The sequence below is a fragment of the Daphnia pulex genome, chromosome 1 (genome assembly GCF_021134715.1).
Source record: "Daphnia pulex isolate KAP4 chromosome 1, ASM2113471v1".
Classification (NCBI taxonomy): domain Eukaryota; kingdom Metazoa; phylum Arthropoda; class Branchiopoda; order Diplostraca; family Daphniidae; genus Daphnia; species Daphnia pulex.
Window position 1 is genome coordinate 2,020,298 of NC_060017.1, and position 25,480 is coordinate 2,045,777.

A 25,480-nucleotide genomic window follows, 5' to 3' on the forward strand; every position below is an offset into this window, starting at 1 on the left:
GCCTGGATGAAATCAGTCGATCGATAGTCACACACACACACGACGTCCCGCACAGTGTACACACACACATCTACCGAAGGATGCATGTATGTATAAGCCTATCTATAGTTAAGCTCATAGTTCTAGCAATCCTTAACTTCCCCATCCCTTTCCTCTCTTTTCCCCCCTTTTTTTAAAAAAACTTCATTATTTTAATATTTATTTTGATAAAAAATAGATTTGATTCCAGTTGAGGCAACAAGTACTTTTGAACACGTGAAAACACTTGCAGCCGCACACCAGAGGAGACATGGATCCGGGCCACCGTTTGGCTTTGAGAGACTTGGACCTGTCAGCAGTTTGCGCTTCGTTCAAAAATTAAATCAACAATAAAAAAAACCTGATAATACGTGGGAGTTGCAGAGGGAGGAAATAAAAAGAGAAGAAGGGGCTGATATACCGGAAACGCTCGCTGTTTTCCCCTCGGACACAGTCGCCGTTTAGTCCATAAATGTGCACGAGGCATTAATGTCAGACGTACTCAGACAGGATTGCCCCCCGAAATGATGGCGATAATAGACGTAAATTATTCGGTGACCCCCCTCCACTCCTAATCCGATTTCACGCCCCCCCCCCCTTTTTAACCCGTCCCGAATGTCACCAGCGTTACTTATGGATGAATGAAATGGAGCAACTGAATAAATCTTGTCTCGTCTCCGCCCCATTGTCGTCGTTATGGAAACGCAAACAAGTAGGACAAAATCAGTCTTGTAATTCATAAACGTCTCGTCCGCATTTAGATTTATTTAATAACGAAATTACAAAAAAGATCAAACTAAAAAAAAAAGAAAAAAAACAAGAGTTGCTAATGACCAAAAAAAAAAACGAGCAAAAGACGTTCTAGTTATCCTGACGAGGGCATTTCTCTTTGCAGTAGTTGGGCGCCGTATTTGAGTGTTTGTTATTTAATATACAGTAGTTACGGACTTATTCACACATCCCTAATGGCTTGAATGGGGCCCTGCCCTATGGTATGCTTATATACAAATGAGAGCCGGGGCAAGTGTATACGTGGAAGCTTTGCCTCCCAAACTTTTTGAATAAGCGCCAAGCGCAGCTAGCCAAACAGAAACGGCTAAACGGAAAAATGAGAGATGGGCAGCGGCGTTATGTGGCACTCTAGAGGAGTCTGAACTATATAACTGCGCCGTATATACACACAAACGTGACGCCCGAGTTCATCGGCGACACACAACTCTCTCTCCCTCTCTCTCTCTTATATAAATGCGTGTATGAATTGTGAATGCAACAGCAAAGAAAAAGAAACCAGAAAGAACTTTGGCGAGTGCCTGAGAGAGAGAGGATGAGGAGAAGGCCAGGCCATAGCAGTTGATTCACCGAGGCACTGCCGCCACGGTAGTGCGGTACTGTATACTTCTAGCCAGACGAAAACTTTGGTGTTGTCCAACTTTGTGATTCCCTTCATCCCTCTCTCTCTCCCACTCTCTCTCTCTTTCCTAAATGTATATAGAGAGTCTCCGCCGTAAGAGAACGAAAGAGAGAGAGAGAGAGATAGACAGATTTTCTACGAAAAAGTCTGCAACACTCAGCGGGCGCTGCATGGAAACGTAGTCACCTATTACGTCCGTCGACAAATCAACAGAGTGAGAGAGTCGGAGTTGTTGATTTATTTACTGGATTTTTTTATTTCGAAAGATTATGGGACTAACCGGCAGAGAGTTCGCCTCCCCTGTGCGAGAAAATGCGATTAGCATATGATTTTACCCACGTCGAGAACGTCGCCCGTCATTGCCGCTGCGCTAATGGCCAACCGAGGCAGATATGCCACCGCCAATATCAATGTCGCCAAAGACAAGCCAACCTCCTTTTTTTTAAACCCGCAGACGCCGAGAGATGCCACACATCTAATCCGCTAGACGTCCTACCAAATAAGCCTCGCCCTCTACTCTGGAACATCGTCATATTCAAGGCACTTCAAAGCCAAACCGAAGAGAAAGATAGAAGAGAAAAGGCCCTTGTTAGTCGCCCTCAGCCATCACACAGACTGGGCGTATAGCAGTCTAGCGCTGTGTGAAGACGGGGGCGCGTCATGTCAATAGAACTCAAAAGTCAACTAACTAGTGGGATAGTTGGCAGGGAGAGGCAGCACAGCAATGAGACGACGGAGCGACGAGTCGTTCGTCGCTCCTCTGCTCCGCTCTTCCCCGGTCTTCGGCAGCCCGGGGTAATGAAACCTGTTCAAGCGTGAATTTCATACGAAGCAGAAAAAGGCGGCGGCGCACCATATCCCGGCGATAAAGTCTCACAGGGAAGCGGCGGCGGCCACCTATTTTGTTAAGGATGCAAAAGGCGGAGACGCTGCTCTTGTTCTGCCCTGAGCAGTAGCTTTCTATTATTGTTGATTTCAGCTTTTTCGAGTGCGCGTTTTTCTTATTTTGGGGGTAGAGAGAGAGAGAGAGAGACAACTGAGAGAGCTGAGAGCGCTGGAACCAAAGTCAAAATCGATAAGGTGCGACTGCCGAATTGAGCCTGGCGGCATTGTTGCACCGGAGCGATACGAACTGTAGGGCCGCCAGCACCAGCCACATCGCAGGCACGATACTGATATACGATATATCTACTGCCAGAAAATGTTGCAAACAAACTGAAACGTCTGGTGACATAACACAGGGACAACTTCCGTGAAAAAAACTCATTTCAAAAGTTTCACGTCTCTATGAAATAATAATTTAAAAAAAACTTTGTCCTTGCGCCATGCAGAAAAAAAAAAAATAAATCGGGCCTTTGACTTATTTGATATTTGCAAGTTGAAAGTGTTTTCCTTCTTTTTTTTACGAGATTTTTTGTTTGTGAGTGACAGCAGCCGACATTTTATCGATCGATATAGATGAGGAAGTGATTGGAATGGAGTGTCGAGTAAACAAAAGGGGTGGACTAGTGAACTATCGAATAATTCGGAGCTTCTTCCTGAAACAAGATTTGGATTTTTCTGAATAGTCTTTCTGGGGTTTTGCCAGTGGTGGTGGTGAAGTGGCATCAAGCAAGACGCCAACACCAGCCGTAGAGTTCTTTTTCGTCGTGTGGCGTCACAAGAGGAGTTTTGAGGGAACTGCAAACAAGAGAAAACGAGGAAAGAAATGATGCCTCCCCTCTTCATTCTCTCTGTCGCTTCTATTATTGATTCAATTCCCAATGCGAGAACTATTCAAAACTCATCTAAAAGGAAACGTCATCAGATGGGACAATACAACCAGGCCTCTATATCTCGAATACTGTCTCGGCTCCGCGTGTGTTATAGGATTTCTCATCTGACACTCCCACGCAGGCTCTCAACGTTCAAACACGGGCGAGATAAAAAAAAATATACAATATAGAATAGAAAAGAACAAAAGGGCCACACGAACGTGAATAGTTTGAAAAAAAAAGAAAGCCCCGGGAAGTCTTTGGTTATTACACGAATATAATAATAATACACTGACAGGTTTGGGGTCTGGCCTGGATGCGGGGTTGGTAGGCTCTTAACTCGTCTTATATTGAAAACGGAATCTATGGAAACTATCCTCGGGCTCTAATAGGACGCACATGCACGCCAACACAACAGCCTAAATATCCGGTGTTTTTCAGAAATAATAAATGGCTGAATGTATATACTCTGGCCACACACGGGTGCTGCTGCTTCCTTGCGGGCTTTCATTATGTTTTCGGTGGATATGTGTGTATATAAGCCCCCACTTGTGGGGGCGGTCGCTCTTTAAAGCCGACATTTATAGGTGACACGACAGCGGAGAAAGTGATCAGTGTAGAGATTGTAGATAATATACCGGCATAATTAAAATCATCTTACTAGGATCAAAATATCCAGCTCATTTTTTTGGAGGGGGATTTTAAAAATGATTTGAATCAAGTTTTGATGGTGGACAATTCGAGTGATGGATGGTAATGAAAACGGACGTCACAGACTCGAACGAATTCAGTTATTGAGGAAATAGTTTGGAAATAGTAATAAATTCAATGTGCAATGAGAAGAGAGTGAGACTAAAGGGAGCCAGAGAGTGCCAGAAATATATGATCCTAATAAATTTAAGGACGGAAAGAGAAGGGAAGGAGGGGAAAAGGATGTAATGTAATCGATTTCCCCTTTAGCGAGTTATGCGCGACAGAATTGTATTTTTATGCTGGGCTGAAATGTCCAAAGAAGTGCATCTGTGCTTTTGCCATTTCCACTGGATGTGCGATGACGGATTTAAGAAGAAAAAGAAGTAAAAAGAAGATTTACAAAAAAAAAAAAAAAGTCATACAGGATAGTGTAGGCTTAACCCTTTATAACAAATTTTTGTGAAAAAAAAATGATTTACAAAATAATGCCTCCCCCCACCCTTAGGTCTTTTTTGTCGTTCTATTGGACTTCTTACACACGGTATACTCCCACTGCTAGTAGTTCGCGCTTATTCAATAACTGTCACATTTCAATAGAATTTGACAATGAATGCAAAACGACTGCCTCAAGAAACACACTGACGCAATCAGCAAGCGTAAATCCGGTTCTTCATTTTTTTTCCCCATTCGGGGCATTGAATAATATTCGTTCGGGAATATTATAGGGGGGCAAGTTCGGATTATAGAAGAGCACTGAAGAAGATTTTCCACCCACATGTGAAATGAAATATTTACAGGAGCTATTCAGTCCGTTCTTTATTACATTTCAACGGATGAGGATATCGTCGAAAGGACGCCATTTTATTAGCTTAAATATTTGATTGCAAAGACGCAGCTCCATACATGTAACAGATCTAGAATAAAAGCCCAGTGTTCGATTCAGATTATTGGGGCTTAGGAAGGGAAATACAAAAATGGGAGCAGATTCTCCGTTGCCCGTAGTACTACACTATAATAACCTTCTGCTGTGTGATTTATGGACCGAAAATGTTGTTGCAACAAATCTACACTCTACTGCTTTAGTTGACTAAGTTGAGATTGAGTGTAACACAAAATTGTGGGATAACTAATACACATTCTTCGACACTAAAAACTGCATTTCATCTGAAACCATTTTATAGAACTGCATCATGTAGACCGTACAAGCTGCAGCTGCATTCGTGCACGCATCAAGGAACGCCGAATTTATAACGACGTTACATTCTCCCTATATAACATAACGCCATCACGGAGCCTGCCTGAGTGTTGTAAGCTGCAAAGCACATCCAGTCCACCGTATAGTATCAATATCGATTTTCCTCCCCGGTGAGATGTGTTTTCACTCTCGAGGAAGAATCAACAGAAAGAGATGCTGTCTGTCTGCTGTCTTCTACGAATGGGTTTCCTTCATTCTACACACATAGAGTCTCTCCTGTATGTATGGGTCTCATATGATATTAAACGAGGACGCGGATACTATACTGCCGGGACGAGCCGGAACGGAGCGATCGATTGACGGTTCGCTCCTTTCTTTGTTTTTGTTTTGTCTTTTTATTTTTTTTCGGGAGGGGGTTATTTGTTTGCCACCAACAATCAACAGTCGGGGAGAGTTTATTAGAAATTGCCGTTGACATTTTGAATTTTGACGGCGAGTGCGCGCCTCAAGTCCTCAAAGTTAATCTATGGACGAGTTGAGAATTCACTTAGGTTTGAGATATTCACCTGAATGCAGTAAGGAGCCGACGGGCTGTCCTCGTCCATGGCGAAACCTCCTGCCCGGCTTCCGAAAGTGGAAGATTGGGCGTTGGCGGAGATCATGTTGCCGTGAACGAGCGACGACTCGGCGAGATGAACCGATGGCTGCTGCTGGCCAACGGATGCCTGCTGCTGCTGGTGATAGGAGGCAGAAGTCGGGAAATGGGGTAATGTTGAGCTATTTCCTGGACCGACTCCCCCACCGCCAGCGCCAGAGCCGATGACGACGCCTCTTCCGCCATTTCCTCCTCCGACTAATCCCGATCCCACGCCACCGCCGCCACCGCCGCCACCGCTGCTGTAGCGGTTCGTTAGATTGCTGGTGTACGTGGGCGCGTAAGAGATGCCCGACGCGCTGCGGAAATCGTCATCCATATCCAGGACGTTCGCCAGCAGGCTGCGCGAAGATCGTTCCTTCAATTCCATTTCTTTGATTCGGCTGTTCATCAGGATCGTTTTGCGCGTCACTTTCTTGCCGGGCCGGCTCATTCGTAAAATCCATGGAAGCCACAGCAGAAACAACGTTCGAACCTGTGCACCAGCAGCGAATTGATTCCAATCTCAACAATACGGAATAAATCTGTAGATACTATTATTATGCAAGAGGATTAGGACTTACCCATCCCGGCATGTCGTGCATTTCTGCCCGTCTGTGGTGGTAGTTGAGAACGACGACGGTCAGAACGACAGAAGATGCCACCATGAACATGATGCAATTGAAATATGTGCCTAATAAATGATTTGGAGAAGACACATTTCAGTTAGACGGGACGAGGCATATTACATCATCGCTAATTGAATATCGCATGCGTTCAAGATTCACGTTCCGAGTGACACCAGCTCAACAGTGAAAATGTTAGGGGCCGTATACGACTAAGCAGCAACCCATCACGAGATCGTCTAATTACATTTCAGACATTTATTTCACGTAACGGGAAAAAAGGAAAATAAAAAATCCGTTGACTTTCGTTCACAAACTACAGATGTAAATGAGTTTCCCAAGTCTGCTGCGTCTCTGTCTCCTCATTTTCTTGCCTTTTCCAGGAATTGGTGAGAGGCTGAATATTTTTCTCTTTGTTCATTTGGAATTGTACGAACTAACTGAGTTTGCCGTCGGACCAAAGGCTATATCTTTTCTCAAGATGTCTTCCTCTTTCGTAATGATCAGGAGCATCCACTTTGGTATATATACGGGGGCATCTTCCGCCTTTTCCATCCTGCATTTTTTTTCTTCTTTTGAGTTTAAGTGTCGAACCTGAGGCCATATAACCCACCAATACGAGTACAACATCCATTCCATTCGCCCGTCGTTTTTAGTTTGAAAAGAAAACTCACGCACAACCCGCCACTTGTAGAGTATACGACAGACATCAGCCTTTTGTCATTTGAGACTCTCCTGCAACAACACGATGCTGAAGGCTACCAATTATATTCGGAGCTGGAGAGCTCAGTCATCTGTGTACAAATGTGCGTTGACATATGTTTTAATTTGGGTACGCAAAAGACACTACACGTACGCACTATATTCTCATTAGAATCATTAGGGATAATATCTAGTCTTCTGCTCAAGGCTACTGTTTGTGTCATTCACGTGTTATTACAACACGGCAGCACGGAAAACACAAGACGTCGGAAATATTACAGGGAAGGGGGAAATTTACGTCGGCATTTGTGTTATGCCCTTTTCCCCGATAATAAAAGCGTCGCATTTCCAACGAGAAAAAATGGGAGCCTGCTGAGAAGAACCATTTGGACGCGAATGCACACCGTCGCGCAGGCACTGAGCTATGATTTATAGTTATAGTATTTCGGTGCATTCCCTCTTGTATCTATAATAGTGGTAATGTAAGCGACGAATTCTCTTGTGTGTGGACCTATTATTGAGGCTGCGGGTAAGTTTCGAAATAGTTCAAGTCGAAGAAGGCGCAACCCCTCCGGGCTGAACGCAATGTTCAACTATTTTCATTAGGGACGTGTGTATAAACACAGTAGCACAATAGTATCCGGCTCTGAAGGGAAGGCGCTAGAAGAAGGCGCCCGCCTGTTTGAATCCTAGTTCATACACTTTCGCATCGACCGACTCGACGGCGAAAGCTGCCGGTGTGAAAGTCAGAATGAGAGAGAGTGCGCTTCTGTAGAGAGTAGCGAAAGCACCGGTGAAACCCGACACACATCCGACACCGTATACGCAATTAGGGAAGTAAAGCGGCGCACGGGAGGAAACAGGATACGCGCATACAGGACGACACAATGGCCTTATTATGGAGCGCATTCAAGCCCGAAAACGGTAAAAGATGACGCAACAGTTTAAAAATAGCGCCGTAGAGCGCTAAAAACTGAAATGTTGCGGACTGAGCAATGGGAACGAATAATAATATAAAAATGATTCATAAAAGAGAAATAGATTTCACGCTGGAAACGCTATAAAATATGAAAACGTTATTACCTAAGAGTGGAATGGCGTCGGAGACCTGAGGCAAAGTTTCTGCGACAAGGTTGAGAAACACCGTCAGCGACAGCAAAATGGTAACTCCTGAAAAACAGTGTAAAAACAAAATAAAAAAGAAGAAAGAAAGAAACCCCGTCAATAATAGAAGAGACAAAAGTATGTGAACCAGAAAACAATATGATGTGTGTGTGTGTGTGTACGGTGCGTTGGACTATGTACTGTGTACGATGTTTAAAGTATGCAACAGGATCAAACATCAGCTGCTGCTGCTGGGAATCATCCGCGTCGTAAAGGGCAAAGAGAGAGAGAGAAAAGGGCGAGAGGAAAACAATGGGATACAGCGCATATAGATCCCGGGAGGTTGTGTATTTACGAAAACAATTGGACGTCTAGCCAGCCAGCCGGGCTCATGGCAATGTCTGACGCAGCAGCAGCAGCAAGCAACGTTTCCGCTAAATTACTCGACGATCTCGTGAATATAATAGGCTCAGAGATGGTCAAGGGAAAAAAAAAACAAAACAACAAACAACGACCGTGTGTAAACTTGGAATGGCGTACAAAATGTGCGCACGTCATAATGGCGAATTCTAGCCCGGCTGATGGACAGCAATAAAAAATGATATTAACGGCGCGGGAAATATAACCGACCAACTGTCGAGCAAAATAGCCGCCGCCTGTGCAGCATTTGGACCGCGAATATGCAGTTCCCCTCCCCCCCCCCCTCCGTGCGGAAAAGCTTGAGCGTAGTTACGTATGCGCGGAATGGAAGTTGGTGCATTTTTGGCGAGAGAGAGAGAGGGAACAGTTCCATCGTCCGCAGTTAACTCGGGAGGGTTGGCGAGTCTAGAGTTGCTGTCGGTTGCCGCTTGATGCTTGAATAATAGATTGCTTCCTGGGCGCAGCAATGTATTGTTGCTGTTGTTGGTGGCCCGGCCTTTCAGAGTTAAGGCGCTGTGCTCACTCAGACGTCGGGCATGAAAAACGCCGCTGAAGGAAAGGCCGCTGCTGTATAGAATAGTCGGATGGCCAGAACAGGCCATTGTTAGTCGGAAATCACGTGTTCCTATTCCCACTCCACCAGTGTAGACTGTAGAGAGACCATAGACCATGTGCTATCCGTTGATTCGTATAAGTTGCGCAGCCCGCCCGTCCGCTGGGGAATATAAGCCCGCCGAGCAAAAAATAAAATAAAATAGAATAACATAAAAATAAAATAAAGAAAGAAAAAGGTGGCAGCCCCTTTTGATTGACGGATCTTTTCCTGAAGCACTTTCCCTATTTTCTGTCATTTTCTCCTTTTTTACTTCTCCATTTTTCTTCACATCTATTACTCTTTTATGTCTACGTATAAAAAAGGTTCTCGAAACTTGAGACTCCAACAAAAACCTTGCCGGACACGGATGTTTTGCTGAGCTCTCGGGGCTCTGGCTCTTCGCAATAGTTTTGCTTTCGTTGCTTTCGTTGTTATTCTTTTTGTTATTATTCGTTTTGACAAGATCCATCAGCAACAACAGATTGCAAGCCTGCAACAATCACCATTAACGCAGAGCGCACAGCGCATCCACACAATATCTGAATGATTGACATTGTGTTCGGCCAAGATCCATCTGCTGCGTCGTTGCTTTTGTGTTGTGGGAGTCGCTTATAGTTGTCTGCTTTATATTATTGTTTACCGGGCGAGGACGAGTAGAGAGCCACGACGGCAATCTATTGCGCCGTAGAACTTATTAGTTGATTATATGTACGTCCAAGATGTAATTACAACTGGCGAAGACTAAACGGCATTGGGATTACATTTGAATTATATGCCGGGGATAATTGGTACATGTCCTGGCGGCGGAGTAGTACGGAGGAGAAACTGGGGGCTGCCGAATGCCAATTGTCATTGGGCTCATGGGCTGCAGCAGTGCTGGCCACACGCAGGAATGAAGAGTTGGAAAGAGGCGGCATTATTCACGGTCGATATCGTTCGCAAAGAACACGGTAAGCAGATGAGCATCTCATGACGCCGTAACCAAATCCCGATTGGCAACGGAAACCCTTAATCCACTATACTCTACCCCGATCCCCATTTCTACCTCCCGCTATATGGAAAGTTGGAGGAGGAGTAGGAGGAGGAAGAAGAAGTAGGTGATCGATCCTCAATTTCCTCAGCAGTTCAAAGTAAATAACGACAATCAAGAGACGACTGGAGCAAGGATAGAGGCGACGGAGCGTAAGGAGGGAAAACGAGTCGACTACACGCGCGACGCTGTCCGCCTGTCTGCCGCTGCTGCCGTTTCCCATTTGATGTTCGTCCTCCTGCTCTCTCTATTCCTCACACAGCACATTCTTTACATTTAATGTGATGTAATAGATTTTTTCTCTCCCCCTTTTTTTTTTTTTTTAGAAAGTGCAGCTGCACACGCTGCGTGTGTCTGTCTAACGTTCGGCTGGAAAAAAAAATCGATATAGACGCGCCAACGCAACGTACCCGCCGTTCTTGACGTCGCTATTCGCTTGAATGCGGATTCTAGGCGTATTACAAGGAAACATCGAGGCCCGTTTATGGAAAAAGAAAGAGAAACCTGGTTGTCTCTTTTATTCATCGAAATCCTACATCAGAAACGCAATTGTCTGTGTCACGGTCTTACTATGTGTACACACGGAAAATAGCGGTGCACAGCAGTTTGACCTGCTCCGAAACAAGACAATGTCTCTGCTGCCATATACTATCTAAACGACAGCCATTGCTATATACGTCTGCATTTCCCTGCTGTTTTGAATGCAACGAGAGTACGCGTTGTGTATAGTATATTCTATATAGTTATAGTGTATACTATACCTAGAGTGAGCTTCTCTCCCGAGTCCGGCGGCAGGGTGAAGCCGAGAAGAGCCATGGAAGAAATGAGCACGGAGGGAACGATGAGATTGAAAAAGTAGTAGAGAGTTCGCCGCCTGATGTGTATGACGAAAGTGATGTCTACGTAAGGCTCCGGGCAGCAAGTGTAGTATTCAACGGTACGGTTGCTAGGTACGCCGATCAAGTCCCATTCACCGTTGGTAATGAAGCCACTAATATCGCCGCCCTCCGTCGTTTTCTCGACGAGGTCCAACTGCACTCACGAGCGGCCATTGTGCAGGGAAAGAAGGAAAATAATTTCGATGTTATAGACGAGGAAGACGAAAAAGAGTAAAATAAAAGAAAAGAAGAAGAAGAATAGGACAATCCGCTTTTATTGTACTGACCATGAAACCGTCGTAAGTCCAGCTGCCGAATTTCATTTTACACTGTTGATCGTCGAACGGGAACCAGGTGATATCGATTTTACAAGTGCTCTTGAAGATGCCCGGTGGGATGTAGTTGCAGCTGCCGTTGTGTCGCACGACGACGTTGGTCTGGAATGTGTTGTCGAATCCTTCATCGGCGCTATTTTTTCACGACAACAAACGAAACAAATTGAAGAAGAATCGAAAGTTCAGCAAAAGGCAACCAATTAGATATGGTCCCTCCCCCAACCCCCCAAAAAGTGAATTTAATCTAGCAGCAGGCAACGACAAATGGTGACACAGGATATTATTTTTTTTTTTTTTAGAGAAACGCGCCATCGTTATAACAAGAAACTCGAGAAGTTTCAATATTATTACGCGAGGCCACTCAGAGGCGAAATGAAATCATCGCCACTCCTTTCCACGCGAATGATTGCTTGAAAATAAATTGGGTTCCCTCGAAAGAAACGGTTCCAATCCACTGGCATTTCGCTCGCCAAAGGCAAAGTTGTGGGCTTTATGAGAAAGACGTAATATGTATATATTTTTTTTAACTCGCAACTTCTGAATTTGGAATCGGAGTTGTGGAGTGGATATTTCCCCGGTAATAGAACGAGGAAAAGTGCGGCAAAAAAGGAGGGTAGGAAGGAGGAGGGAAACAGAAAATGGATGTCCCTCTCGCTCTCTCTAGTAGCTCGTTGTTTTCTCATTTCGGAAGGAGGTAGGCAACCAAAGTAATTGGAGCGAGTCAGCAGTTGGACCGGTGGAAATAAATGAGCGCGCATGAAGCGACACAGCAGCCCAGGCAGGCGGGGTCACTCCCGCCAGTCTGCCGGCTGCAGTTCACCGTCGCTGCTGTTTTTCCTCCATCTGGTGCCGATCGATAGAGATCCTGGGGTTTATTATCCACTTCTCTCTGATGCAAGAGAGTGGCGAAGAAGTGACTCCTTCCGCGGCGGCGGAGGCGGCGGCGGCCGAGCGTCTGCCTTCATTTTCCCTCGTGTACAATGATTTATTTTCGGTCGAAAAAGGACCTGTCAGCTGCAGGAGCAATTGCTTGAACACAAGTTCTTCGTCAGTAGGAACCATTACAGCTAATGGAGACATGGGAGGGGGTGTTGCGCAACTCGCTTGACGTGGCTGCGCCTCATTTGCGTGTTTGCCTCCATCGGCATCCACTTGTTGCTCGAGGCAGTTTAGATTTGACGTATTAAGTTACGACATTCTTAACTCGAGTTCAAACTTTTCTTGATGGATGGCCACAGCAGGACTCTTGAACTCCTGTTTGCTTTCCGACTTGTTTGCTCGACTGCTCTCATAACACCGGGCTGCTCACGAGCGTTAGGCCTCATCTGCACGAGAGCGCAGATGCTGACGTCATACGATATTCTCTGGCGTAAAGTCACATCAAATTCCAATCGTCGAATAAATTGCTAAGTGCAGCGGAACATCAAAGGATATACAATCACGTCATTTGCATACGTTAAATACACCCACGGGAGCTGTGCGTCGAAGATCCGCGCTTCTTTATTTGCCGTACATTTTCTAACTCATTTACGAACGAATCATCTTTTCTGAATTGCAAAAAGAGGCGCGCGTGAAAATGGAAAATGCAAAGATGTACTTGGATGTATTGAAATTCAGAAATCTATTGTAACCTGACTCCGGGCTTGATGGCTGAACGACGCACTCGCTCTCTCCCAATATATACATATATATCTCTGAACACTCGGGGGGTTTGTCACTGTACGCAACGAACAAACGTTCATCTCTTCCATCGATCCTGTATAGGGAACTTCTATGCACAACTTCACCTATAGATCAACTCAAACGTAACAGTTATACAGTTCACGAAAACCAATAAGACGCTCCATTTGAGAGAAAAGTAAAGAGATTGAGATTCTCTTCTATTTTAATAAGACACAACAAGTTTGTCGTCGTCGTAAACTTTGTCTTGCTTTCGTGGCGTCTTTCAAACCTATCTGGAACGTTATTTCCATCACGACCTTAGCATGGAGTTTTATTATTCCAGACGACAGATGTTCGGCACGACTCTTCTCTAAAGGAAACATTTCCCTGACAAAGTATTCATGGCAATTAATCGGATAACCTGTTGTAAAGAAGAATGTCGGGCTTCCAGATGCGGTTGGGTGGGATCCGGACATCCTTTACTCCGCTGTAGTTCGCCGGGTTCCATATAAGATTTTGATCCCTCCAATCCTATAGTGGTCAGAGCAACACATACATGTAAGACAAAGGAGAAATGGAATAGGAAAAGGCTTATGAGAGAAGAGACTAATGAATTTCCTAGGCACAGTATATTACGTAAAAAAATACGAGTAGTATGTAAAGACGTAAAGTTCTCAGGTTTCTATGAAGTGTCGGAGTATATACGCTGTGGTGCACTGCACTATACCGAATTCAGTACATATTTACTACACGGCACTTATTGACTTTATAGAACATAAAAAGTTTAGGATATAAAACGTGCGTCTAGCGCAAAAAAAAAGAGGATCACGTCAGAAATGGAGGAAATAAACTTACCAAATTAAGCCAGGCGTTCGTCGTTAGAATTTGATTTTTTTCATCCTAACGCAGAAAGTGAGACAAGAAGATCATTAGTGCTGCACTTGGCTTACACAACGTGGATTGAAGTGAGGAAAAAACTTCACAGTTTTACGAGTTTTCCTCACAAAATTGCCTCCAAAACATTTTATTTTGATCTGGTTATTTCTTTTGTTATATTTAACTTCGCCAAAAAAAAATTATTGGCTTCCTGCTTGCATGCTACAGGTGACACTACACGAGAGACTTGTATGTAAGACTTGCTGCGGGAAATATTGATTTTAGATTACAATTTTGAAAACGGCCATTATTTTGTTTGAATTCGTATTTTCAATCGTATATCCAAGTGAGATTTTGTAATTCTACATTAGAATTGATTCACATTCTCCTACGATAAATACACCATTATTCAGTAATACATATTTTTGTTTTAAGTTTGAAGAAATAAATTGTTTATAATACGCGTATCACTGGATGATTCGGTTCACATATTCATACCACGTCAATAATCTGCATAAGAGTTAATCCAAAACTGACGACGACTGGTTCCGACTCGTTAAAAACAGGTCGCTCCAGTGTGTTGTACTTGTCTAGCAGGTTACTGAGCAATCTCTTCTCGTTGGGGCCACCGCAACAGCCTAAAGGAAAAACAAAAGAAAAAAAAGTTAAGATTAATGTCACTATAAATTATATCTCTTAAAGCTAGAGTACTATTATAACGAAAAGAAATGTTGCATTAAATATCTTGTACATCCGCTTCTATCAAAAGTTGGCAACGACTTTTAGCGCTGACCCTCCTTTCCTTCCTTGTAGTATGTTTATATTCATAGCAATCCAGCGCGTTGGCCTATATCACATTTGATGTTAAGGCGAACTCGGTCTAAACGCCCAGAAATCAATATATTCCAAAAAGTTAACTTTGTTGAGCGAAATAATTGAAAGCCCGCGTCCAGCACTAACAAAACTAATAGCACGTAGTATATAGGCTAACTCGCAGTAACGAAGTTACTCCTGTCAGGAAGAACATTCACTCAACAAGTTAGACAAATATACATAGAGAACCACGCTGGCGGAAGCAAGTCTCTTTCAGTACACACACAGCACGGACCCTTCTCCTCGAGAGAGAATGACGTTAGACTGACGTGACGGAGATTATTTCTTGGATTAGATTTTCCTTATACGATTAATCCCTACTACTATTCGTACCTGACCACGAATTGCCTAGTTACGTATATGGTATGAAATAATGTATTATTCAATCATTTGGAATGAATTGACAAGGGATTTCCCGGTTATATACGTGGTGACAGGTTGTCATATATATCGCCTCCCGTTACTGAACATTTCAGTCAACTAGTTTATCGCTCGTATTTGGAAATGTCAGGTAACACCTTTTTTCTCAAATCTTGCGGAAGTAGAACGTTGAAAAAAAAAGTAACTGCATCGATTTTTTGTTCCTGTCGAATTTCTTTCGTAAAAGAAAAAAAAAACAAGTATATAAATAAAGGAATGAGTGGGCGTTATGTCATAAAAAATCTGATTGCCAAGCAACCGTCAGCTTTCTGTATAGAAGACCTACCACGTACACAACACAAATCGTGAAATCAAATGGCTAACAAATGTACACGACTGTACTGTATGTTCGTTAGTCATAGGGAGTTTTTCGGAAGAAAGTTTAATGAAGAGGATTACAAAAAATAGAGCATATAATAGGAGATGTCAGGTGGTGAATCACAGCGGTATTGTATAATATCGTACTGCGAGTTGTACAAAAGCATAACGGCTGAGCACTTTCAATTTTCCCTTTTATCGGTCTCCTTGACTTTCTTGTGTCGAAAGGGTCACATTGTGCGGTGTGTACATTGTAGCCCGTATATATGTAGAGAATGGTGTTTGACGGAAATTGATTTAGGACCGGAGTCGGGCGCAATAGGCTGTATATAAGTGTGTGTAGAGTATCGATCAATTGGGTTTGCCTTCCATTGACACACGGTTAAGTTGTCAGTTGTTGAAAAAAATCTATATATCTAGTCACCCGACCGGAATCCATCCAGCTCTGTACGATAACAATGTCAATGATGATGACACCTAACAACCAAGGGACATTCAAATACAAAAAAAATATGGAATTCTTCCCCGAGGAAAAATGCTGCGAAAGTGTAATTATGAAAAGAATTGAGGGCGTCCGCCATAGCTAGGAGACAAGAAAGAATTTCCCTATTAGTGTCATTTAACCCAGGGTCGACACAGATGAGTTCGCCGGCACATCAGTTTGATGATGGCATCCAGTATATTATCTACACTACTCCCGCCATTCCATCTCCTCCAGAACTAATTTCCGGTCGATACAATCAAATAGTTTCAACTTGATGTTTTATCAAAATAAGTATAAATAAATAGACCAAGTAATTTAGAATGGTAGTTACTTCATGTTCGGCCTTAACTGATAGCCTAGCTGCCTAGCTCTATATCGTGAATGAAAATACTGAAAATACTTAAACAGATTAGAACAGCGTATACGGTAATAAATCATTTTGAATCGAGATTTCATACTCATTAACTTCACCATCAACTCCACTATAACTAGAAGGACACAGCTTAAAAAAGCTTTCGTACCATAATTTGTTAAAAATAACCGTCCGTTGAGTCGAATGAATTACCATCTGCTGGGTTAATTGCCAGATCGTCCATGTAATTTTAAGTTATCGCATACCATAATTACATCCGTCCGCTTCCACATTGAATCAAAATAGTCAATGATTTTGACGACGGGTTTATTATTGGATCCACACAAATTGGTACCAACTCCTTTTAAAAATAAGCTCATATTCCTGTTTTCTCAGATCTTCTTAACCTTCTCGCAAGGTTCCTTATACGTTCTCTTGTTTTAGAGTTTCTTCCCATCCTCGTCTGTAATTGCAAAGGGCAAAATAAGTGCTGGAGTATAAGGCTATAGTGAAGTATCGAGATATAGCTGCATATAGTCTATAATGCCATTGAAAATACACACTGGTTTCAACTGCACCTGGGTGCCAACCAAGGAGGAAACTATCACGCATGCCCCTCATCCATCGATTTCAAAACGCCAGTTGATACTGTGTGGCACATTTGGCTCTGGAAATACAGTATATAGCCCAATACGTAGTTCAAATATCAGATATTCTATTTACAGAATAACTATTCAGCTACTTTTTTTCCGAGGGTATATCTTTCATCATAAGACCATATTGATTCATACTGTAATTGCAGAATTCTGTATCTATGGTGTCCTCGTTGTTGGCTATTAGTTATTGTTGGTCAATCGGCAAAATGAGACGACGTGACCTATTAAGAGCCGAGTCAGTAACATCTCGGGATGACTCAATCGAAGCAAAAAGTTGATTAGCTAAAGGAGCGTGCTGGATTGTAGGTGCATTATGAGAACCCGGAGCCCCATATGCTGAGATTGCAGCACATTGTGTAATATAATGCTACTTCGGTCCGAAATCGCAGTTTTCGGTTTGATTCATCTCCATGAAGCAACATTTTTCATATTACAAGAATCCTGTCATCAAGCGTTTACTCGATGTTTCGTTCATATGTGCCTTTCACGCAACGTTGATTTTGATTTAAAATTTAAGCCCGGTTCCGAGTAATGTTATCTCTTGTATAGCGAGGAAGATATTATACAAATTTATTTCTCTATAAGCGTATATGCACAACCAGTCTCAATTTTAATTAGAGAATCTGAAAAACAAAATAATAATTTTAAATAACAAAATAAAACAAAAACAGCCTCTTCACACTCACACTGGCTACACGAAACTTTTGTTTTATTAATTTTATCATGCACACACGCTTATTCTTACAAAAATATTTTAATTAAAACTGATATAGGCACGTTCCGCTCACTGCCAAAGTGGACAAATTATTTATTAAATTTAATTTTTTTTCATGAAATTTCGGAACACATTTTTGTTATTCAAATGTGCGGATAAAAGATTCGTTCTTTTGAAGCCCTTGTTTTTTAAATTGCGACTTGTGCAGGAAAGCAATTAAAAAACCTCTTGAAGAAACCTGTATTACAGAATTTGCTATACTCTGTCTATATGCGCGTAGTGTACGCTTAGTTACGCAATTAATGAAGGGAGTTTCTTCCGCGTTTAGAGTTACATTTCTCACAGTGATGCAGCAAAACTGATGGCATCCTCCAAAGATAGTTTTACTTTTACTGCATGGAAACAGTGGATTCAAAAGTAGACAAGTCATTACACTTATTAGTAAGCCCTGTATGTCTGAACTTATTTCTCCTTGAGAATGAAATGTTGGTTGATGAAATTCTCATTGTGACTTGTGTATTATCAGCGAAATTTCACTAACAACTCTTGTAACTCACTCAATTGTTCCCCGCGATTAGAACTGCTGGAAACCTTTATTCCGCCGCACTGCTGCACATATCTAGACGCTTGAGTAGCGAACAATAAAAGTTACACTTTAGCTCTGGAATAGTGGACCTCTTGATCCTGCTCTTACGAAGTTTCACTTGCATTTCAAGTTGGTGGGGGGAAAAAAATTACCGAGCTGCAGCACTTGTATATCTGTTTTGAATATTATCAGCTAGGATAGATCTGTTACGTGCATCGCCAATGCTTTTTATCGCGTTCTTTCTTTGCACTGCTTATTGAACCACGAATCTCGCCGGTTTTGGTTACGTTCGCTCGGTGCGACGTCACGTCTGGGCTTTTGAGACGGGAAAACGAGCCACTGGGGGATTTTCTTTTCTTTAACGGTCATGTTGGGAAGCGGGAGCGCAGCGAAGGGGGGAAAAACCGCTGCGCTGTGCGACGATATACAGCTGAAGTGAAGCAATGGATTTTAAGCACACTTTAGTTAAGCATCTTTTGTTTTATGTAAAGACCAGGAAACAGCTGCAAAAAATGGATCAGGGAATTTTCCTCGAGAGGGACGTGATTTGAATTGTATTCCGCACTTTGAAAAAAGGGCGATGAAACGGAAAGTTTCGCGCGCGGTTGAACAGAATTGAAGTTTCGAGTGTGGTGCTTGGATGCTTACTTTATGTGTCACGATGTTTTTCCAGTCTCTCCGAGGAGCGGCAAACTTGGAGGCGAGAGAGTGTGTGTGCTTTTTTACACGCCTACTCAAGGATCTGGGCGAAGACCTCAAGACCTCCGTCCCATGCGGGAATTAAGATCAACACGCGGGGTTGGACGCGCTCGCATTGCAGGCCCTTGCGCCGAAGAGGCGAATAAACAAACTATGCCAAGGTGAAGGGACAACATTCGATAACGTCAAGGCGATGTGATACCGCCGTGGAAAAAATCGACAAAATATTCCAGTGGGCCAAAATGCAAATTGACGAACGGAAAACAACCAAGGCGGACTGACAGATCGTTTCTTCTTCGTCCGCCTTTTTCATATTGCTTCGAGAAAAGTAATAACAGAATGCCTGTAGCTGTTCGGCTCTACTTCGGATATTAATCGAATCAGTGGACATAGTGAAGATTCTCCCATATTGGATTCACGCATGTGGCGCAGCATGTGTCACTGCCATTGCTAGTGTCGTTTCTCTTTGACTGGACTAGCTTTCTGCCTATGTAGTATATTGAACGGACTTGGTAGAGAGACGAATAGAAGAAAAAATAATAATATAAAAAAAAATCCCTTCTCGTAATACTGATCTATAGATGTGGCCAGACTCTGTACTCTCCGCTACCTGGCAGCAGCGATGTGCTGCTACCTTGCTTATAATATTCTACCAGAACCCCCTTGTGCCATATCTTTTTCCATAGCGTCGAAAAGTCAAAGAGTCAAGAACACGACACCCAAGACAAACAAGACTTTGGCTCGTGCTTGGGTAAGTTCGGCATCAAGTTCGTGTTCTGATGGTTTGACAAATAAATTGAGAACGCACCAATGGTATAGTCGTGACAACTATCATTAAAAGTGCGGTTTTTTCACTCAGTTGCACCACGTCAGAGCTTTTGTCTGATGGTGGGTCCCGTCTGGTTGTTATTTACATCCAGGAACTTCACAACCTTTAAAAGTTAGCTCCTGTGGCCGTGATAACTGCTGGTTTGATGACCACCGGTTTGCCGTCGCCGGGAAAAGCGGATCAGGGTATATAGGGTAAAGGCTAAACATACGAGTGCTGCGCATGGGACGATGGCTGCAATGGAAGAGGTGCCAGGGGAGATCAAAGAGTTACGTGTTAAATAATAGAAAGTGAAGAGCTTTCCCCCTTCTAATATACCGTCAACTTGCTCCAAATACCGTACACAGCTGTCAAATCATGCCCCCTCCCAACAAAATGCTGGGCTCAGACTCAAACAGTCCAAGTGCAGCGCTCAGGTACTACATGCGGCACTATACTGCTGTTGGTCTGGGCCGGCACCTGTGCTTCATAGCCAACATAACATTGTAAGAATAAACAACTAATACACTTGGATAAGTGTCATATCCTTGAGAAAAAAGCTTCGTGTCGTGTTGTTGTTTCCTCTGTGCGCGAACATTATTCAAATTAACAATATTCACTTGTTTTTCCAGGGCAGCATCATCAAAGACATTTACAGTACTCGTACGCCCGAACAGGGACACCAGTTTTCCAATAGGTTTATTTTTTTAACGGTCTTCCACATAGCATGCTGCACGCTAATCCCCTTCAGACAAAATTTAGATTTTCGAGAAAAGATATGCTGAGGCTGTGAAAGTTACAGTTGCACTTAAAACTTCTCTCAGCCTTCGTCTTCGCAGTCGAAAGTTCAACGAATGAATCTCAGAAGCAGAGAAGAGCAAAGGATCCGTATATCAGGAGCTGTGAAATGACACCCACTGAAATAAGGATATCGATTAGAAAAAAGAGTGAACGGAATAATTAGCCAATAGTCAAACAAACTGTTTATATAGTCCTCGTAACAAATTCCTTTTTTAAGGCAGGCTTTAGCCAGCTGGCTTTGATTATGTCACATAACTTGTAATTTGTCTTTGCTGAGTGTTTGACGTACAGATTATTTTTTTTTACGTCTTGGATAAAAAGAATGTCTAACTTTTGATGTTTCTCCTTTTGAAGCTCTCGGCTTTGACTTTCAAACAGAAGCGAATGCTGTATTTTATCTGTTTCATGCCTGAAGGACAACTTGATATGCTTGCCAATTAACTAGGTTATACCATCAGGGTTATTACCACATTCATATAACTAAACATTGTCTGTGACGCCAGCAGCGCGTTTTAGTGATGTGTGGGCATTTTGCGTGGACCGTGGATTGACAGTCGAGGGCGGAAATCGGAACTTATGTTCCTCTCGCACGAGTGAAAGGCCCTCAGAAAGTCAATCCCAAATTACGTCCACCTCCCCAACCAGCAGTTTATCGAGTTAGATTACGTTATATAACCTATCTTTTCGTATTCGGTTATCTAACCTACCTTTTCCTAGCCTAGAAATTGTCTCTCTAAATTGTTCGGAGACTGAAGAAGTGCTCAAGATCCAAGGAGTAATAAGATATAGATGTTCTCCAGCCTCCAGTGGTGTCTAATAGCCCGTGCGCATGTTATAGCTTTAGAGTAATAGCATGCAATTGAAAAGAGCTCTTTTAAATCTTTGATAATGGGAAGGTATGCGCTCGCGAGTTTCTTCTTTTTCACTCGATGGCAGATTCTTTCAAGTCTACACATTTTTCTTTCGTGCGCAAGGAAAGGAACCATTGTAGCTATATGCAGTCTTTTTGCGATCACGAAGCAAGTACAGTTGACGGCACGACTGGATTCAACTATAATAGAAGCACATCTCTCTATATACTTGAGATCTCTGCGCGTTGGTGCAGGCAACGTGAATGCAAAAACAGACCCATTTGAAAAAAAAGAAAAAAAGTATCTCTTTTCCCACACACAATGTGTACGGAGCTATAGGATTTGCTCATTTTTCCCCCTTGGATCTAGCTGGAATCCTCAAACTTTTGATACTTGCCGATGCTCGTGGAGCATGACAATTGAAGCGTTTGGGTCCCGGAAAAAGAACTCGAGCGCTATGAGACGTCTGGAAAATGCGCCGCGTGAAAGGGAAATCGTACCGTTCCATTTCGAAGCCATTGTGAGACGTGATTCATTGGAAGAAAAAAGAAAAAAAAATAGGAACGTGGGTTTATACACTCTCACATATTCTTTAGCGGCACGCCTAAAATATACATGCACAGTTTATATGCTGCCTATTTTTTATTTCTTTATAGAACCCCGTTTATTTTTCAAATGTTTGCTTTATTCAACACGTTGAAAGATTTGCCTCTAAGAACACAAGCAAAATGAAAGTGAGACGATGGTAACAAGAGGAGAGCTAGCGCGGCGGGGATGCGCGTTGTGCTGTCGAGAAAAGTGCGGCGAAGCCCCCCAAGGCACCGGAAGCATTATGTTGTCACGCGCACGAAATGAGACGGACTGAATAATTCATGCAATCTAATATAAGGGGAAAAGACCTGAAATGCGCCGCATGCAGCAGCATATAGCGTCGCCGTATAGTGTGCGCTCGACGTTCGTTTTCTTATGTTGAATCAAGTGAAAATGCAGGCGGGTGAGCAGCTCTATAGCCTGTGGCTGCCTCATCGTACCCGGAATCCTCGCCCGTATTTAGTAGGGCTCCTGCTGTCCTAAACGAGCTACATTGTTGATGGGCTGAAATGTCGTATGGATTCCACCGAGTGTTGAGCCAGAGAAAACGTCATAGTCCGTCATATCAGATCGCTTATATCACTGTATACACAGTAGGCCCCCGCTTCTCTCAAATGTTGGCCAAAGTTTTCTTGACGCCTCTAAGTGGTTTCTAACAAAGCGACGCTGTCGCCCTCAAACCCCTTAATACGAAAAGAGAATTTCAAGAAGCGCCCGCGCTGTACGATGCCCCGTGCATATAAGGGGACGTTTATCACCGACATCTTCTATAGGATACCTCTTTTGTCAACGTCGCATAGGCCAACACCCCCGACAATGGGAAAAGACGATGGCCAACTGCAGTTTCCGCCCGTACAATTGTCGGTCGGTCACTCGGTCGCTATTGAAAAACCAACAGAAAAACGTGGCCAGTGAACTGCTGTATATTGAGCGCTGCTGACCTGCATCACAGATGGTTATGTATGAAGTATAGGTAATGGGGTGCCAAGTTACCCAGCAGCGGTTGGCCACGGAAATAATTCTGTTTTGCTAGAACTGCAAACGCCCACTTCCAAGTTATTTTCCTATTTACTCGGAACCGGTGGCGAGGTCAATGGGCTCGGCCTTGTTGTTGTATACAACGAAGGAAAATCGAATCACAAGGAAACGAAAATGTGCTGCGTGAAAGCAGAACAAAAGCCGTTTGTTTTCGTTTCGACAGTGTTTAAATTGGTTTTTCTTTTTACCAGTTTTCCTCCCTTTTTGTGCATTCGCGGAGCGGAGTGGAGCCTATCGTAATTATCCGCTCACAAAACAGGCTAGATCTAAATCGGGAAATAACGCGGATAGATTGATGCCATTGATCAAGAAAAGAATTAAGACCCGAGCCATTTCCTTGACAGAGTGGTTTTTCATGTTAAAATAAGTCGCCTGCAGCCTGTTAGCATCAACGCATAGCAGCTGGCAACTGCCGCATAAAAGTTCTCGAGTATTGACTATGATCGTCCACTTAACTCATCTGCTGAACAGAACAAGGGAAAAGACAAAAGTGGGCGAAATATTTCGTGAATAACCCCCCCTCTCTCATTCATGTGCGGAAGTGTCAAGAGGCAAGCGAGTTTATAAAGACGCTCAGTGACAAAGAATAAGATCAAGTTTCCAGATTTTCTCACAGTTGAAAGGTTCTTCAACACTGCGAAATGAAATTACAAATGTTCTTGGGGAAAAAAAATGAATTTTAATATTTTTTTTGCGATGAAAAGGAAGACAAATATTTTCCCCCTCTCTCTATCTTTTCTGTAGTTGCTTTTAAGGCGACAAAGACTTCTTTGATGTTCAAGACTGCAGTCTGGAGAAAAAGATATACAGTCTAGTATCTCATTATTACTTTTTCTTGAGTGTGAAGTCAGCTTACTCTCATCTTTCGAGAATATGAGTCAAAAATCAGGATCTGATGTTCCTGCTGGAGTGCACGCTCCTCCTGTCGGAACTGTGAAGGGATCACGCGTGCTTCATTCAGGCACTCGTCCACGGGAAAGGTGAGGGGTGGAATTCACGTTGGCCACTCTTTCATTTATAACTAGTCTCTTGTCGCTTTTCTTTTTATCATTTCCTTTGTTTGTTTACTGCCACTTCACTCGGCCCTTAGCCGTCTGTGAATTGAACGACCTACAGTGTCCGCATGTATAATAATTCGTTTAGGAAATAGTGTCATAATCACGTCTGCACAATGACGTAAGCAAATGCATACACCCGAATGGAATAGTAATGTCGTCGTATTTATCAGCGATTATGCGATTGTACCCAGCACACAAGGGTAAAACGAGTTGAAGATCAAGAAAGCAGCCGCTTTTTTTTTCTTTTCTGGCGCGTGCGACTGTTTTGTGTTTGCCACAGTGAGCAGGAAAGATTAGAAAAATAACGAAGATGGAGAGCCTCCTGTTTTTGGACCTTCCTTGTCCTACGGTACGTTATATCGGAAATAACAGTCCCAGCGCAGAATGTTTGTCTGTGTGCTGCCGCGCTGCACTTGCAGTGATACAACAATAACCAAGGGGGAGTGAAGAAGACTAATGATAGCTCTAACCAAAGCCTTCTATATACATATAGAGTGTGTCTGTGTGTGTGGCATTCGACCCAGGCTTTTGATCCCTTTCGCTTGCATACATTGACGGCGCGTCGCTTTCAAGGCTTTCTTATAGACCCAGAATCGATCCTCTTTCGCTAACTGTTCCCACTCGCAAGGAGCCTCCTCTTCATTAGAAATTGCAGCCTAGTTATATACACTGATGTATTTCTCATTTCTTTTTAGCACTGCGGAATATTTGATGAAAATCATCATCCCACTAGAAATTGAAAATCGATTTTTTTGAGTTTTCAGTTTTCACCGTGAAGAGGGATTCAATTGGATCTCTTAGTTGGATCAGAGTTTCCAACTATTTATAAACTGGCGAGATGATGAGTGAACAAAGTCATCAACGTTTTAGTCGGGTATCAATCGTGAATTCTTCCAGCGTGCCACGACTTTATCATGCGAATTCAATATTTACGATCCACTTGACGTGAACGACCTCTCCATTTTCATTTCTCCGATTGGCGTGAACATATAAACGAGGATCTCGAATACACATATACTAATTCAGCTGTCGTGGTTTCTCTCTTTCGGAATAAATTTGACTTTCTTTTTTTGCGTGTTGGCAAAGTTTTCAGCCTCCTGAGTTGCTAGTGGGGGGGCTGACAAGATCGCCTAACGAGGAGCGCACGCTAGGTGAAATATCGGCTCGGATCTCTACACCACTTGTGATTGGAGTGAGTGGGTGGAGCCAAGCACTTCAATATCCAAAGTTCCATCTCGAGTCTATCTTATAACCCAGGAAAATCCTCTCCTTGTCTATTTGACTAATGAAGGTATCA

General features: G+C 43.1%; 1 protein-coding gene across 1 annotated transcript in view; it reads right to left on the minus strand.

Moving 5' to 3' along the window:
- Nucleotides 1-25,480, minus strand: part of LOC124200656 (acetylcholine receptor subunit alpha-type acr-16-like) — a 34,446-nt gene that overhangs the window by 4,084 nt on the left and 4,882 nt on the right. Inside the window, exons 2-9 of the mRNA XM_046596927.1 lie at nucleotides 14,432-14,571; nucleotides 13,913-13,957; nucleotides 13,479-13,588; nucleotides 11,348-11,528; nucleotides 10,944-11,214; nucleotides 8,117-8,203; nucleotides 6,290-6,399; nucleotides 5,638-6,201 (exon numbers count right to left, since the gene is read on the minus strand). Of these exons, the coding sequence (XP_046452883.1) occupies nucleotides 5,638-6,201; nucleotides 6,290-6,399; nucleotides 8,117-8,203; nucleotides 10,944-11,214; nucleotides 11,348-11,528; nucleotides 13,479-13,588; nucleotides 13,913-13,957; nucleotides 14,432-14,571 (1,508 nt within the window). The remainder of the gene's footprint in view (nucleotides 1-5,637; nucleotides 6,202-6,289; nucleotides 6,400-8,116; nucleotides 8,204-10,943; nucleotides 11,215-11,347; nucleotides 11,529-13,478; nucleotides 13,589-13,912; nucleotides 13,958-14,431; nucleotides 14,572-25,480) is intronic.